This window comes from Varanus komodoensis, unplaced genomic scaffold (assembly GCF_004798865.1).
Source record: "Varanus komodoensis strain SLA01 unplaced genomic scaffold, ASM479886v1 scaffold10, whole genome shotgun sequence".
Taxonomy (NCBI): Eukaryota; Metazoa; Chordata; class Lepidosauria; order Squamata; family Varanidae; genus Varanus; species Varanus komodoensis.
Genome location: NW_025335269.1, coordinates 17,199,573 through 17,216,542, shown reverse-complemented (window position 1 = coordinate 17,216,542; position 16,970 = coordinate 17,199,573). Strand labels below are relative to the sequence as shown.

General features: G+C 38.4%; 2 protein-coding genes across 14 annotated transcripts in view; one reads left to right on the top strand and one right to left on the bottom strand.

The window, feature by feature from the left end:
* Positions 1 to 1,492, top strand: part of MLH1 (mutL homolog 1) — a 30,670-nt gene extending 29,178 nt beyond the window's left edge. For both annotated transcript variants that reach the window (XM_044454921.1, XM_044454930.1), the window contains one exon: positions 560 to 1,492. In XM_044454921.1, the coding sequence (XP_044310856.1) occupies positions 560 to 727 (168 nt within the window). In that variant the 3' untranslated portion in view covers positions 728 to 1,492. The remainder of the gene's footprint in view (positions 1 to 559) is intronic.
* Positions 1,493 to 1,497: 5 nt separating this feature from the next.
* Positions 1,498 to 16,970, bottom strand: part of LRRFIP2 (LRR binding FLII interacting protein 2) — a 50,624-nt gene continuing 35,151 nt past the window's right edge. For 10 of the 12 annotated variants that reach the window (XM_044454944.1, XM_044455000.1, XM_044454980.1 and 7 more), the window contains 10 exons: positions 14,102 to 14,272; positions 13,265 to 13,357; positions 12,307 to 12,399; positions 10,579 to 10,680; positions 10,233 to 10,365; positions 7,390 to 7,439; positions 6,263 to 6,383; positions 5,327 to 5,406; positions 4,474 to 4,578; positions 1,498 to 2,384 (listed from right to left, as the gene is read on the bottom strand). In XM_044454944.1, coding sequence (XP_044310879.1) covers positions 2,274 to 2,384; positions 4,474 to 4,578; positions 5,327 to 5,406; positions 6,263 to 6,383; positions 7,390 to 7,439; positions 10,233 to 10,365; positions 10,579 to 10,680; positions 12,307 to 12,399; positions 13,265 to 13,357; positions 14,102 to 14,272 — 1,059 coding nt within the window. In that variant the 3' untranslated portion in view covers positions 1,498 to 2,273. The remainder of the gene's footprint in view (positions 2,385 to 4,473; positions 4,579 to 5,326; positions 5,407 to 6,262; positions 6,384 to 7,389; positions 7,440 to 10,232; positions 10,366 to 10,578; positions 10,681 to 12,306; positions 12,400 to 13,264; positions 13,358 to 14,101; positions 14,273 to 16,970) is intronic. The other 2 variants (XM_044455011.1, XM_044455049.1) reach the window with 1 other exon arrangement.

Below are 16,970 nucleotides of genomic sequence, written 5' to 3'. Positions count from 1 at the left end.
TTAGGAAATTTTACTGACCACTGGGTTAAGAAGACATTAAGCAAGGAACTTTTAAGGTGCAGATCTCCAACTAGAGTTCAGAAGAGTAGATGCCCATCTCTAAAGGAGTGTGTGACTTAAGTGTACACTGAGGGCCTGTGTGCAAAGTCACCTGCAGAAAGTGAAATTTATTAGCCATGCCAGAAGTAGGTATCACTCAGCTTCCCCAAGCACAAGTAGCTAAAGGTTCTCCTCACTGTTTTGTATAAATTAGTAGAGTGATTAACAGGCTACACTGCTAAAGGAAAAACTATCCTGGGCAGAAGACAGGGGAGAAGTGGAGGTAAAGCCACAGTTAATACATGATCCTTGCCTTTCCCAGGAATGTGAGACATTTAAGCCTTTTGGACCATTCATGGCTTCTCGTACATTAAAATAACTGAGCATAAAACATAAGTGGAATGAATTTCTCTCCTATTTTATATCTGATTTGCACTTCTCAAAGCACTGTGTGAACCAAAACAGTTACCTTGCAGCAAAAGCTGATTTAACCTTAACTCTTTTAAAACCCTCCTCGCAGGCTGAAGACTCTGGAACAGGTACAAGATCTTGGAAATGGACAGTGGAACATGTACTTTACAAAGCTTTTAGGACATATCTTTTACCTCCTAAAAGCTTCACAGAAGATGGCAACATCTTGCAGCTTGCTAATCTACCAGACTTGTATAAAGTCTTCGAGAGGTGCTGACCACAGCTGTAAGGTCCACAGCTGTTAACAGCTTGCTTCTTCTGTCACTGCTTTAAAGGTCAATGCACCATAGAAAATGGGTGTTAGATTAACTCTGTATAAAAGTGACTGTACTTAAGGTCAGAAAACAGTGGATGTGTTCAGCTTTACAAAATTACACAGTTCCGTAATGAAGACAGTATGACTATTAAATAGCTAGATTTCTACCAATGGAAAGATAAAACAAGCTAGTTCTGTGGGAGAAGCTAGTTAATAAACTGGCCCTTCTAATGAAAATATCATAATTTTTAATGTATTAAACTATACTTTTTCCATCTGAATAAACAGTTCAGACACACATGAAAACAGCAAATACACTAGAGTCAACTGAATAGGACTGAATAGAAGATATCATCTTAAATTGAAACATCACAATCCTTTCTATTTGAGATAGTGACAGTTAAATATATCTACACAGGAATTAGACAATAGCAAGGTTACGTAACTTGTAAGTTTTCCATGAATCTCGGTTCTGAACAAAATATAACCTTAGAAATTTATGTATACAAGCCCATGGGCAGCAGTACTACCACTGCTGCTTAAGTAGATAAATTCAAGAATTTCTATGTGGAAAGTTTAGTTAGGTATATCCATTTCTCAGTTAAGTTGTATGAGTTACTGGTAATATGTTGCTTTGAGTCACATGTGGGATTATAACAGTGAAATGTTAAGTATTTGCAACCTAATGTACAGGATGGAAGGAAAAAAACATGTATCCAAAACGCATCTGATTCTGTGTAAAGTGTCTGTTTAATATTTTTCTGTCATATTTCTTCCACCCACGCCTCACTCCACACGTAAGCAGCTGACATACCAGGTTCAGAATGTACAACAAAATAGCGTCGTTCTTCTCTTACACTAAGTAGTTAGGGATATTACTTTTGGAAATCTAAAACTCAGGTGTGCATCACCCATGCAATAAAGCAAATTTTATACAGTCATTTCTATTTTATATAAATTTAAATATATTACAAAAGTGTTTCCCATCAAAATGTATAAAGTTTAGCAAACAAGATCCCCAACTGTCTCTTAAAATAAATGCTATCTGATTCAAAGGTTATTTTAATCTAATCATTGAAGTCTACATTGCACTATATAGAAGGCACTTGTGCCATGTGATGTCTTGAGCACGTAACTGGTTAGTTTTTAATGCAGCATCATCTTGAATTCATGCAATGTCTCCAAGCACCAAGCATTATTAAAGCAGTTGAAATAGCTCAATGAATAAACTTAATTTCACAATTGTGAAAATAGTTTTATAGCACTAAGTCAATCATACAGCATTGGGCTCCAGCAGACTTGAGAATTAAGCTGCTAAAGCTCATCATTTGCATAAACGTTCAAGCTTTTTTCATTTGCTCAAGTTACAAAATGTTTGCCACTTAATTATGGAACTAAAACTCACTGAACAACTCAGTGTTCAAAGTCTGTGCCAAAGAAAGTCTGTATTAAAACAAGCTTGGGTAAGTTATTTCGAGGAGCAGTGCATTTTGTTAAAGTTTCCATTCTACTGTTGAGATAGAAGTGCAGTTCTATTTGCCTTCATTTTTTCCAACCGTTTTACTAAGTGGCTGTTGGTCATTTCCATTTCTTCTATCCTGTCCAATGCTGTTCTTAACTAAAAGAGAAAAGACAAAATGCATATTTAATACAGGACTTTGTTTTGTATGAACCTCTAGAACGGAATTTTAATTAAACCAATGCTGGCTCCTAAAGTTTCTAAATCAGAGATGGGGAATGTATGTCCTCTAAGATGTTGGACTTCATCTCCCCCTCATCCATCATTTTTGCCTATACTAGTGGAAACTGTAGTTCAAACACCTGGAGGACTACATCTAACCCATTTTGGTTCTAAGCATACCACACAAGAAATGTTTACTGTGCATATTGAAAACTTGTTTACACAGACAAGGTCCAGAAATCAGCTGAAATAACCCCTGTCTACAGATGCTCAAGCCATTTCAGCCTTGCAAGTTTCACATTAGGTAACCTGAGGCCAAACAGGATATTTATTTAAATCTAGACCTGCAGAAGCTGCCAGTTGAAGATTACATTCTAAGAACAAAGTCACATGCAGATAAACTAGAGGCACAGGTAATGTTCTGCATTTATCATCTTGAAGCAATTCTTAATCCCTTTTTCTCCAAGGCAAAGTCAGTTCCAGTATTCAGCCCAAACAGTACACATTGCTATTAAAGCTGGCACATTCACCCATAACTTTCTACACTAATTATGGCAGGTGCAGATTTAAACATACCGATCAGCCATTTCATGCACTGTTTGTCTCAGTGTCTGCTCTTCCTTTACTGCTTTGCTTACTACTAGAACTACTTACTACTAAAATCCACCAACCAGAACCAGATGCAAAAAAGTGGCACAAGCAGATAATGCTAAGAATTAAGGGACAATGTGTCTTTGTCCCAGCTTGTGCATCATGGCAGGAAATTGTGGATTATTTAATCTACAATCCATAGGAATGCAGAATGCCTTGCAAGTCCCTTTCAGATTCTATGAACAACCTTGATTGGTATGACTGGAATTTGTTGGCATTACTTAGACCAACTGGTTGTTTCGAGGATAAACAGCCCCACAATTAACTCATAGTTTGTTGTTTGGATAGCTGTTGTTAGCCTCATTTGTCTGGGTTGTTACAGCACATGGACAATTTCTGATGACACCAATCAAAGGCTGCTTACAGAAATTGGCTTTCAGACATTCCCATGGTAACAGCCCACATCTGGTCAAATCACAGATTAATTAACCCACAATATGCTATCAAATGCCACATCAAATCTGATATACGTATGCATCCAAGAATTTGTGATTAGTACTGAAAGTTCACAACTTGCTGTTCTTGTTATGCAGCTGGGAATCAGAAATCATTACAAACCTATCACAAATCACCAGTGATCTAACAATGCAATTCCTATATAATTTATGGTCATTTTTTCACTAAAAAGCTACCCTGCTTTGGCAACCAGTTTACTTTGACTTTTGGTTCACCATCTGAAAATCCCTAAAATAAACCATCTTGAACTTCTTGCTGTGAAACATTTGAATTAGAGGGTCTAGCAGTTACCACCTGACCTTACCACATGTAATGGTAGATTTTTAACAACACTGTTGGCAAATTTCCTCCCACAAAGTGTTCTGGAACACCTCCAAAACAGCCAGTGCATGGTCTCTTCTGTTGACATTAAAGTTAAAATTGGATAGCAAGAGATTCAAGTTGGATGGGTTAGTCTGCCTAGAGCCAGGTGTGCCAATTATGTAGTGCCTGGGTGTCAGGCCAAGTCTGGAGATGCCATCCCCACCCCACAAGTTTCATGGTGGAGAGGGGAAACCTCCCAGCTTGTCACTCCTGGAAGCTCTTCCATGCCTTGTTGGCACCGGGATCACTGAGGCTAGTTTACTCTTTCCTCAAGGAAAGCCAAAAAACTGTTCTAATTCCTAAGCAGGTGGTGGGGAAGTGAACTACAAGAGCAGACAGAACGGCCATCCCTGCATGTTGTCTCCCTGGAGCTTTTAAAATCAGAGAACAGCTCAAAAGCTGGCACCCCTCTGTGCACACAGTTGTCTAGTCACAGTTGTCAGACTAAGATTTTTCTCTACTTTAAGCCACACTTTGCCTTTAAATATATTAAATTCTCATTAACATTTGTATTCTTACAGTTTGTTCACACTGAAAGAAAAAAAGAGGCAATTACCTCTCGCTGGAGTTTTCTCTTCTCTGCTTTGAGTTCATCTTCTACTTTTTCTGCATTCTCTGCAGCCGTTTTATACCTTACCACCTGTCCTTCAAGTCTTACAACCTAAAAGACCAAACAGGTTTAAAGCAGTGATTCCCTTATTTCCCTATATGAAAACATGACTCATAAAGGAGCACAAAAAGGAGCACATGGAAATTGTTACCCTCAGTTTCCTCTGCAGGCAGCCAACTCACAGGACATAAATTCAGTTGAAGTAAACAGTATGCGCCGATGCGGCATAATTGCTTAGAACTTCAAAGGGTACCAAGAACCCTGAGTAAGCTGCAAGGGTATTCACCACCACCAAGCAATGTAAAACTCAGCATTCTGTAATTTGTATTGGCACCTTGCACTTCCACTCTTTGCAAGCACTGTTCCTAAACTTTGAACATGAAGTAGTGATCTACTCATTCTTTTAAGTGTGGAATGTAGATTTATCTATTTGGTTCCAGTTCGTGCAAAGTTCATCTCCAGCTTGGGCTCACTCTTTCTGTTGCCTTGGAACCATATAGGCAGCTGCTGTGTGGAAGGCTGAATTGGCACAACAGTGCAGTGGAAAATTTCCAACCAATTACGATGATTTAGAGGACATTAAATTGTTTCTGCAGTTGACTATGGAAGAACATAATGCATCTGATAACTTGCAGTCCTCCAAATGGTTTAGATACAACTTCCATCATCCCATACTGCTGCCCAGGGATGACTGGAGTTGCAGGTTAAACTAACTGGAGGTCCAAGAAGTGCTCATTTTTATATTGTATTAATAAACATACATAATATATATGTATACCCAAATCTTAATGGTACTTACATTTTGTTCCAAAGTGGTTATATCTTGTTCAGCTTTTGAAAGTTTAAATTTGAATTCACTTATTTGTCTGTTGGCATCTCCTAGACACAAGAAAATCAAATATTCAAGGGCTGTACTGCTCTTACATTTAAAGCAAAATTTCACTAAAGGCTATAGTGGTAGCTCTATAAAAGGAGGAATGGAAATTCTAGGCTTACTTGTCAATTTCAGTTCTATATGAGGAGGAAAGCATACAGCTTGGGAATTACATCCTTTTGAGGTTTTTCCTCAGAAGTTTTAGTCAATGGTTTTATTGGAACTTAAAATACCGCAATCCCTGGATAACAGCCTTTTTCTCTTAAAAGATGCTAGCCAAAAAAGTAATAGCCATGAATTATAAAACAGCATTATTTGATTAAGAATAAAAGGCTGTTTTACTATGGTAATAGGTTTGTCCCTGATAATCAAAGTGTTAGCAAGTAGAAAGAAATTCCCTGAGAATACAAGAGTTAAATCTCTTTGAGAGTTTAGGTGACCTGTTCCAAGAAAAAAGAGGATCTTGCTGGGATGGGAATGATGTAAAAACCACCCAGTTTTTCCAGCAAAAATCCCCTCACAGCTTCTTATTTGACAGTTTACCATATGACAGTTGTCAAGTGAGAAACAAGCAACAAGTTAGCCTGTATGTAGCAATGGTACCTCTATGTTCATGGATGGTGCCTCCAATTCTTTGACATGATCTAGGGCACTGTAAACTTCCCTGCAAGCCTTTTTGGTTAATAAGCAAAGTACAATGACTGAATCATCTAAATCTACTGAATCATCCTGGCATAACATTGCAAAGTACACTGAAAAGAGCAACAGCTCATTCAAGAAATGGCTGTTCACCCGAAGTGTCCTTTTGAATGCAAAAAGAATCAGCTTCTTTCAAAAAAAAATGTGCGAAAGTATACATACGCTGCATTTCAATTAACTGCAAATCAGAACCATTTTCCAATACTGTTAAATCATTATTTGTGCCATCATTTCTAGAGGATTTCTGCCGTTCTTCTTCCAACTGAAATTTCAATTTTTTAATCTGAAATTAAAATAATGTAGTTAATACTGCTGTTGTAGTTCACTACTAAGTCTATTCCTACTTGTTAGGGTATACCATTGATACTTAAAACAACTTTACTTTTTCATAATCATGGACCTACTTGCCATTACCAGCTTCTCACAATAACCATTTTCAACATTACATAACTGCACAAAATTTGACCCAAGTTTATTAGGTGGTATTGCTATTCCAATTTGTTGCGAATATACATGTAGAGTGGATATATTCTTTAAATACAAAATAACAGTATCATAACTTTCCACAGTAATGAACAATTTCTAATATACAAGATTCAGCAGCAAAACCAGCTTTAGAGGCTCTCAAGTTTACCATGGCAATAGCCATTGTACAGAAGCAAAAGGGCCATTGATGCCAATTGTAAAATTATACCTCCTCCAAGATAAGTCTCAAGCAAAAAGATAACTCCCAGCACTCTGTTCCAGTGAGGCCAGTTTAAGACACCAAACAAAACTGTTTTGCATATCTGCACAGAGTCCATCATCCTTATAGTTGAGAATGAACAATACAACTCATTTTACAATATAGTTCCAAGTGAACCTTCTATTTTGTTGAACAGGAGCAGGGAATTATAATCATAGACAACATTAAAATAGTTCATTTTTTACCCAGGTTCTGTCTTGGCAGATAGTTTCTTGTTTAAGACCAGAGTTTGGGTTTATGACTTGGGCTATTCACAGCAGTCAAACAAGTTCAGATAAACTACCATGTGCTTCCAAGTGTGAAGCAAAGTCGCTCAGCTGGAAGGATCTCTGATGAAAAGAGAGCAACACCTAAGGCTTGTAAGATCTATTGAACATGGCTATGTATTGAGTTTTTCAGTGGATCTGAGAACAAAGCATTTGTTCTACCACTTCCAGGTACTGCTTCATTCCCAATATGTGTCTAATAAAATCTGATAAAAGATACATGTACAGTTGTTTACATAATAATTGCTTTAGAAACTGTTTTAGGGGAAGGGATTTACCTGAGACAACAGTTCTTCCTTTTCTCCTGCTAGTTTTCGTAGCCTAACATCTAAAAGAAACAAAGAATTCCATTAGAAAATGAAAATCCAGTTCCTTCTACTGTATGCACTTTTGTTGGTATGTACTGAGATAAAGAACACTTTTACAGCAATGGAATTTAATTTGAATATTCTTATTGAGAAACAGATGGACCCTTTCTGAGCACTGGCACAAAACAAAGACAAAGATTGTGTCTTGGAAGCATGCTTATTTGGAATCAGGAGACATCTTTTCAAATAAATATGGTTAAAGTTTGGCAGGGGAACAGGAAAATCACTACTGGACAACAACAAATGCACTTTCCAGAATTCAACTAAGACATTAGGAGAGCTGAATGCTATTTTTATTGACGGAAAAGCAAATGCCTATCAAATGAATAAATAAATGACCCAAAGTAAGTACAACGGATAACACCACTGCTAGTAGTGTAAGGCCTCTTGTCTGAGCATATGCAGCCGATAGCACAATGGTACAATACACATTGATCAGCCACCATCAAGTAGCTTATACATTTCTGCTGCTTGTACATATATTTTACACTGTTTTGGCACAGTTAACTATTACAGTAAGAGGGTGGGGATCTGCCAGCTGAGCTCCTTGGATACGTTCTCTCTGACCTAAGTCTGATTCATGCCAAGTTTTCATGTGAACATAGCAGGAAGCAAGTCTGCAAGACTGGCTTGCACACACACCATCTGTTGTGCAAGCAGAGTTCTGCCCCTGCACTCAAGACTTGCAAGCTTTGTGTACTTTGTGCAAGAATAATTCAGTGCAAAGAAGGGGTCCACTGGCATTCCCAAGTGTTCATGAACTTGTTCTTGGCTTGGTTCATTTCTTTTGCCATTTCTGAACATAGGAAAGAAGTCCAATGAGCACAAGAGAACTAGAGTCTGGCCATATTTTTACATTCTCCAAGTGCAATATCCTTTTTGACATGAAACATTTTCCACGGAACACATTGTTACACTTGTAATAACTATACAGTGCACCTATGTGTTTATACCTCTGAACTATGTATTTAAGCAACACAGGTTTTATACATCCAAATGGAATTTCAGCTCGCTCTATCTGTGCCACAGAGACATAGTATTTATTTTTATCTATGCACATTAGTTGGGTTGGCATATAAGGCTCAACTACTCCTGCATGCAAGCTCCCCCTTTCCCCTCTGCAATTCTCCAGCTGGGTTTGGAACATATTTCAGGGGACTCTACAGCAATGTCCATCTTGTTTCCTCCCCATAGCCCCTCCCTACTGCAATTGTTATCAATTCCCCAGATCTATCTTTATGGAGCCTCAAAAATGCATAACTGGGGTTGAATGTTTCAATTATTTTGTTGGTCTTTCACAAGTGTGCTCTTATGACTGTTTAATAGTACTGCCTGCTCAAATTCCTTGTCTCCTTCAGCTGTCAAAAGGAGCAGTGAAGTGGAGTAGGTAACATACAAAGGAACTGACAAGATGATGCTTCCTATTGGCTAAATTGCCCAGGTGAGGCATATTAGTTATTTTCAAGAGGGACCTCTGAGTATATGTCAGAAGCACCCTGACTGGGTGGAAGAAGCCAAAGGAATTCATGCACTAAAAGCATATGTGCATCTTGGCAATGTGACCCTTTGACTTCTGAATTTAGAACTGACACCTGTTCTCAGCATGCTCCACCATCTTAATGCTTCCCCAATTCTCCAGGTATCCCACCTTTCCCTACCCTACTTTTGTAGCTCCTTTTCAGAGCATGTATTTGCTGTGGTTACTGTGGTTCCCTTGCAGTCCTTTAAAAAACAAAATAAAAAACTCTCTGAGGTTGAATGGGAGTCCCATGGCAGAGGGAGGTATAAATCCCACAAGTCCCTGCATCCCATTCGCTCTGCCTTCTCCAAGCACTGTTCTGAATGTTAGGAATATTTGTAGAATGTTTTTGGACTAGGAAATACATGCAAATTCCATGGATGGGTAGTTACTGGAAGATAAATTTGCACACCTGCAGCCACAATGCAAACGGGGCAGCAGCAGTACTTACACAGCCCAAAATGGGACATCATCCAATCATAGTAACCTCAGCAGTTGAAAATTCTGAACAGGGAGAGGGAGTTAATATCTCCACTTTCTGGACTACAAAGGGATTGCTACTCTGGACTACCACCATGGATGCACTTACTTTCTCAGTATTTTCTCCCTACTTTCAGTACTTCTGTATTGCACTATTAGATCCACCCCCTCCCCCCCCCCCCCCCACTAGTATCCTTCCGTGGTCATTTGAAACTATACACCAATTAGCATCTAGGCAGCCTGGCCTTGTCAGTTTTCTTATATATTGCCTACTTCATTTTATGGCTTCCTTGACAGTTGAACCAAACAAGGACATTAACCAGGCAAGAATATATGAATCAGACAGCTGGAAGAAAACAAAGTACTACTAATAAAAATATCAACTCCAGTCATGCATTTTTGCTGGAAAATCTAGGAAACAAGTGACAATTCCTACCAAGTGCTGCTTCAGCATCACTGGAATGGCAGGCACACAAAATCACGTAAAGCCAGTAGCAGGAGTATTTTTGCCACTCTTGCTGAGTGGCTCTGTAGTCAATCCTGGCAGACCACACTGAAATTACTGTCCCAGGTTTGGCTGACGTGACAACACACAAAGGCTTGGACAATGTCTACATTGTCAGGGGGGCAGAAAGCAGTCCAGGCTCACACAATAGTACAACCTATCATTGCTATGCACCAAGGATGAATTGCTGCGCTATGCAAATCAGGTCACTGAAACCCACATTCAGCAACATTCTTTGGCAGGTTTTACCTAGTGGTCCTTCCCCTGCTGATTCTAAGACATGAGCAGCTTCTTGTGATACAACTGTTATTGCACCAACTACTGGTTCATGGTTGACATCACCATTTGGAGTGCCATCTGGGATTATAACTAATCCATGTTTCTGCAAAAGGGAAAGATTGACAGTATCTAAGAGAATGTTTAAGCTTACATAAACTTAACTGGCAAAATAAAAAGTAGTAGCAGCCCTGCTGCTTTCCAGGGTTTAGTAGAACAAAAGTAACTTGAAGTAACAAAAATTGCAACACTTCATTCCACTACCTATTGCTCCATTTCCCCCCTTCTATATTGGTAAGTGCTGCTACTACTAACATACCTCTCCTGTCTTCATTGTTTCCTTGAGGTCAGCCAGCTCATCTCTGAGCTCATCTCGCTCAATTCTAATGCAGTCAAAATACTCTTTTTGTCTCTCTAGGGCCTGGGTTCAGGCAAGTAGCACAAAGAAAACAGCACAGAAAAAGAACGTGTGAAAGGTGAGAGAGATATTTTGCAAATAAAAGAATACCAGTTGAACAAAAGGAGAAGCAAAAAGAAAGAGACCTGTGTTTGCTAGAGAAGTTCATGGGTGGCAAAACTATTTGTCGCTTATAACAGGCCTGGCAACCATTAAACCATCCAGCCCCTTGGACTCATTAAGTTACATGCTGAACTATAAATACAAACCTAGTATGTTATTACTATAGCAGTCTTAGGCTTTCTGCCCAGCACTTGAGCCAAGCTGAATGAGCACAACAATCCCACAATCACAGTTTCAAAAACATTGGGACTTTTCAAAGTGCTTGGTTATATACTATATTTATAACCCACATAAACTACATATTTAGTTTTGTCAAAGCCTAATTATACGTATTTGTCAGTATGTAAACCCTGTCCATTGTGCTATGGGACAATTCAGTGGAATTTTTATGGGTAAAAATCTGAGATTCAGGCATAGCAGTTTTATAAATTCCAACCTATTACATCATGATTTCCAATTTCAGTGAGAAATAAGTGCTAATATTTTAGGATAAATCCCACACACTCTGTTCACTGTATCTTACTGTATTTGGACCTGTTCAGAGACTAAATGTCCCCTTCAGAATACTGGAAGTGGACCTTCAGTCTGCAAGCGTCCTCTTCCTTTACAGCAGGGAAAAGTGAATGAGCAAATTAAAGATCAGTTACTTAATTATAAATATTTTTCCACATGTGTTTGAGTTCTTCCCCAGGACAAGCAAGGAGAAAAATAATGTTCTGAACAGGCTTTAATTCTATATCCCATTATCTTGCTATTATTTTATACTGCTAACAAGTTGTGGGATTTTCGGGTTATTCCTAACACCACGCATACCCTTCACAAATGTGTGAATGGGCAGCCAGTATAGGAAAATATTGTGCTGTTGCAGTCCCATGATTCCTTGGTACTATCTCCAGCATCCATACTAGAGGTTGTCAAAGCTAGAACATTAAGGTCGAGAAGGATGATGGTAGTACCTGCAGGTAAAGCTTACACACACAGCCTGCAGACATTGGGAATGAGGCTGATGAGTCTTACAGTGGCTTTGATGATGCCCTTTCATGGGATTTATGTCTGGAGGATTAAATTAATTACCATTAGGTCAGGTCTGACAAATTGGTTCTAATGGACCATAACTGTATTTTCTCCATGACTGAGAAGATATGAAGTTCCTAACTATGCTTAAACTTATTTTAAACTTTTATTTACTGCAAGAACAGTAAATGCTCCTAAGGATGGTACCCGACTGACATATACAGATACGATATTTTACAGTGTATTTTATTCTTAAGCATGCAACTAGTATCTAGAACGAGAGAAGAATCAAAATCCAAAGTACCAGTGCTAGTATTACCTGTAATACTGGAATTATTTCACTGCTAATATGTATCTACACCTTAGGGTTTAAATGTGTTGATGTGTAAAGTTTTAGGGTTGAGCTACACACCATATTAGTCCTAGTATCAACACTGGAACTAGCATCAATCTTAATGCCCATTTATATCAATCTGTTCCTAACCACTCTTCACCTCAGAATTCATCTCATACCCCAATTTTTTTATCTTTCCAATTAACAGTCTCCTGGAGGTCAAACACCTCTTTGGTTACAGATTCTATTTTCTGCTGCATGCGTTGGTTCTCCTGCAGTACACACAGGGAAAAAGAATGAGGATGAAAAAGGAAAGGAAATTACAAAAAGATAGAAAGAAATGATCAGGTAAAGCAATGAAAACAGAAGATGGTTTTCTGAATAAGACTATGGTTAAGATTCTTTCCTTTGCCTTAAAACCAGAACTATGAACAACAATGAATAACGAAGTCAAGATCTATATTCCAGTCAACTATACAATTGTTCTTCCATTACATTGCAGCTATAAACTTGGTTCAATATAGCAGCACAGCTGGCTTTATTTCAGCATATTACTTAAAGGTCTTTTACAATACTAACACACTTTATCAATTCATAGCTTCATATTCATATAAGTACATAAAAATAAATATGGTTGATTTACAAAAAGAAAGGGGTCTAAAAGCAGTCCCAGCATGCAGGGTTGAAATGCTTATTTGATACAGGGTACTGATGAGCAAAGCATGCTCTACTAAATGGGGACATGTTGCTTTGTATGTTATTGTGTCCCCACTTTTTTCTTGATCAGAACATTCTAATCTCCTGTATCATAACACTCTGTCAACCCATACCCAAGTATCAAAAAAGGCACAAGCTGTGGCCCTAGATGACAGGTCAAGCAACACGTTGGGGCTGTTTGAATTAATGTCCATAGGAAAACATGTTACGCACATGGAAACCTTTCATATTGAAAAGTTAGTTTTTAGTTTGACATTTTCCCACTGTGTGAACAAAAGCATACAGAAGGGATGGGGAAAGAAAGCACATCTCTTATAATGCATTTCAAAATGATAGATACGTGAGAATATATTGTGTAAGTTCATCTGGAAGCTGTAATAGAGTTTGAATTCAACTTGCTTGTCAAGTTTGAATATGTACCTCTATTAGTTCATCTCTTTGGCGAAGACCCTCCTTAAGCTCATCCACCTTATGCTGCAGCACAGTACACATGTGTTTCTGCCTTTCCAATTCCTGTATTAAGCAAACATTGATTTGGTTAAAAAAAAAAAAACCAAACAAATTCAAAACTGACAGTAAGCAACTGAAACTTTATTTTAAACATAGCATTACTTTAAACCATACAAACATTATGGGAATATTAGTATGCCTCTTAGGTATTAATTTTAATCCATTATCCTGGATTAATCGAACCAGGAATGCCAGGATGTGTTGAAGGCTAGTCCCAGGTTCAAGCGCTTCAGTCTGAGAGCAAATTCAGCCTGTGGTCATTCCAACTGATGTCATTCGGGTTCTTTGGCATTGAGGATCCATTCTGGCCTATTATAGCTAGCAACTATTGATCACCTTTTCTTCCCATCCCTGAAAGACAACTGTGGGAGCTATCTGCCCCCCACTCTGCGGACCACATTGCCCCCTCTAAAATTAAAATGTAAAATATATGAGATTCTGCTTTGTAGCACTAGCAATTTAGCTTGTTTCCAAACTACACTGGACCTTGCAACAATCGGTGAGGGCTGCAGAATGCTAAAACAGACAAAATCAGCTTGCAAACAAATTAAATAGGGCTACAGATGCAGTACTAATTTTCCCATTTCTGAACCATCCAAAAAGACAACCTAATAATTTATTTATCCTCTTGCTTAAAATATGCTAAGTCTTATATGGAAAAATACACAATTACAGATTTTTTAAATTACTTAGCCTATTATAATATACTCTCCATCTTAAAGATGATAATAAATAAAATGCAAATACCTTGGTTTTGTCTTCATTTTCTCTGTAGTATTCTGCTAACTGCTCTTCTCTTTCCTCAATTACATCCTTCAGAGTATCCACTTGATAGATCAAATTGTTTTTCTCATTATCTAGTTGGGCATTAGAAACCATTGCTTTCTTGTATTTTTCTTCAACTTCAGCAAGTGACTCCTAGATATGTATTTAAAGATTTTATCATTACATGTACTCCAAGAAAACAATCAGAATGAAGTCATACAAAATAGGAAAAACAGACCATTTCATATTTCATTAACTCAATTGTCTTTTCAAGTTAATATTTTAATACATTTGCAGTCAAACAAATTTTAACATGTAAAAATGTTACTTAAATAATATATTTTGTTTTTCCAGCAAATACAAACAATCCAAACAAGTTATTTACAGACACGGCTCCATGAGAAAACCTAAAGGAACATACTGCTAGAGAATAGTGAGTTGGCTGAGGTAGCTGAGTTAGTTACAGCAAAAACAATGAAGCGACTGATAGCATTTCAGATTAGTAACAAATGTATTATAGAGAATATTTTCATGCGCTAAAGCAGTCTTCCCCAACTTCGTACCCTTCAGAAGTTAGGACTTCAACTGTCATCATTCCTGACCATAGGCCATGATAGCTGATGAAAGTTGGAATCTAAAATACCTGGAAGGCAACAGTGTGGGGAAGTTTGGGCTGGATCTTAAGAAAAGCATAATCTTCTGCTTAGCTTTACTAAGGCTACATTGAAGAGTTGAGATTTCCCCTAAGTGCACTATGGTATATTTCTAAGAATAAACAGACACGTTAGCTAAAACTTCGTTTCAGCTTCCAGTAAGATAAATTTCTTAATATTAAGATAGCTTTAGAATCAGGGAGTAAAGTTACCCACGTATTTAATCACTTCAGGGTTTTCTTTCACTGAAAATGTACACTATTCCCTCTACTAGTAAGCTCAAGTGGATGGGTGCTTACAATTTTAGAAGTGACATGGGGCTATCCAAAGATAAGGTTCAGAATTCTACAGACTCAGTACAGCTCTAGTACAAAGCAAAAAGCACATACTTTTATGAATTTGAAAACCCAACCAAAAACTGTATGGCCTGAGAGGCCTACAATTACACAATATTGTAGCAGTCTAACCTGGGACAGTGTGCTACTGAAACCAGAGGCTTCATTATTTTTTATTTTTTATTATTTCTCATTTATTTTTTACACCCTGAAATTTCATGTTTTATTCCATTAGAAAAGCTTCAGAAGACTAAACACTAAATGATGAAGGAATCTGTCAGAGCTATCAAATTCATATTTAGGATTCCGAAGCAATCCAGAGCTATGACTGTTATTTACTTGCTTATTCATTTTTAAACATTGCTTTGGTTGTAACAAGCAAATATAACAGAATTGGTATAAATATGGACCAAAAGCAAACATATCAAAGTAATGATAAAGGAAAATTGAAATTAAAAATAAGATTCACTAACAGTATGCATGCAAACAGCCACTCAACTCACAAGTCAAATCAATGAAGGTAAAAGTACAACGGAGATTAAAGGGTAAATGGATTACTGTTAAGAATAGAGAGAAATGGGGTGCTGCCCATACTGACTAGAAATGAATTCATCTAGGAGATAAAGAAAAACATTAAAGTGCTACAGAATTTCCCGCCAAAAATTCTAGACTTAGCTAGAAGACTCTTCCCAAATGAAGGCACTGTGCAGCACCCCTATGTGTGTTGCACAGAGACCACTAAGAAAAGCAGATTGCTTACCTGTAACTGATGTTCTTTGAGTGGCCATCTGTGCAGTCACAAGTAGGGGTGCTGCGCCTGCACAGTGCCTTTGGCCAGAAGATTGATAGCTAACGGTTTTGGCGGGAAGCTCCACTCCCCCTCCCCACTATAGCTTATATAGAGCGGAGTGTCCGCCATTTCGTTCAGTCTTTGAAGACCGAATGTTCACCCCCATGTGGAAAAAAGGAGTCCCTACTAAAGATGATATTGGTACCGTGAATGAATAACAGTTCGGTACTGATGAAAATATTTCCACTCACCAACACCGAGCAGGGCCGGGGGGGGGGGTTGTGTGACTGCACAGATGGCCACTCGAAGAACATCAGTTACAGGTAAGCAACCTGCTTTTCTTCGTCGTGACCTCTGTGCATCACACATATGGGTAGATTAGCAAGCTTACACTTATTGGAGGAGGGGAGGTGTCCTTAGCAAAGAATAGATGAGAGAACGGCTCTGCCAAAGGAGCAGTCTTGCCTGGCACAAACATCCAGCTGATAATGCTTAGCGAATGTACATGGAGTTGCTCAAGTGGCAGCCCTACAGACATCATCAATTGGAACTCCCGACGCGAAGGCAGAAGAAGCAGTGACAGCTCTAGTAGAATTACCCCTTGGAATTGTAGGTAAGTCAATCCTAGCCAGCTGACAGGACAGAGTAATTGTATGAACTATCCACTTGGAGAGTCTCTGAGAAGTAACTGGAAGACCCTGATTTTGCTCAGAGTATTTGACAAAGAGCTTGTTGAAACGCCGAATAGACTCAGTCCTTGATCTGTAGCAGGCCTGGCAGCGCCGTACGTCAAGTATGTGCAAGGATCTCTCTAACGGATTCATCGGGGACAGAAAGAAGGCAGGTAAGACAATGTCTTGTCCCATGTGAAAGGAGGTGGCCACCTTGGGAAGAAAGGATGGATCCATTTGCAAGACAACTTTCTCTTTGTGGAAATTTAAATATGGAGGATCTACCCGCAGAGCGCAAAGCTCACTAGCTCTTTGAGCTGATGTTACTGCTAAAGGAACGCCATTTTCCAAGAAACAAGACGCAAGTCGATTGTTGCCAAGAGTTCAAAAGGAGCTCTTGTA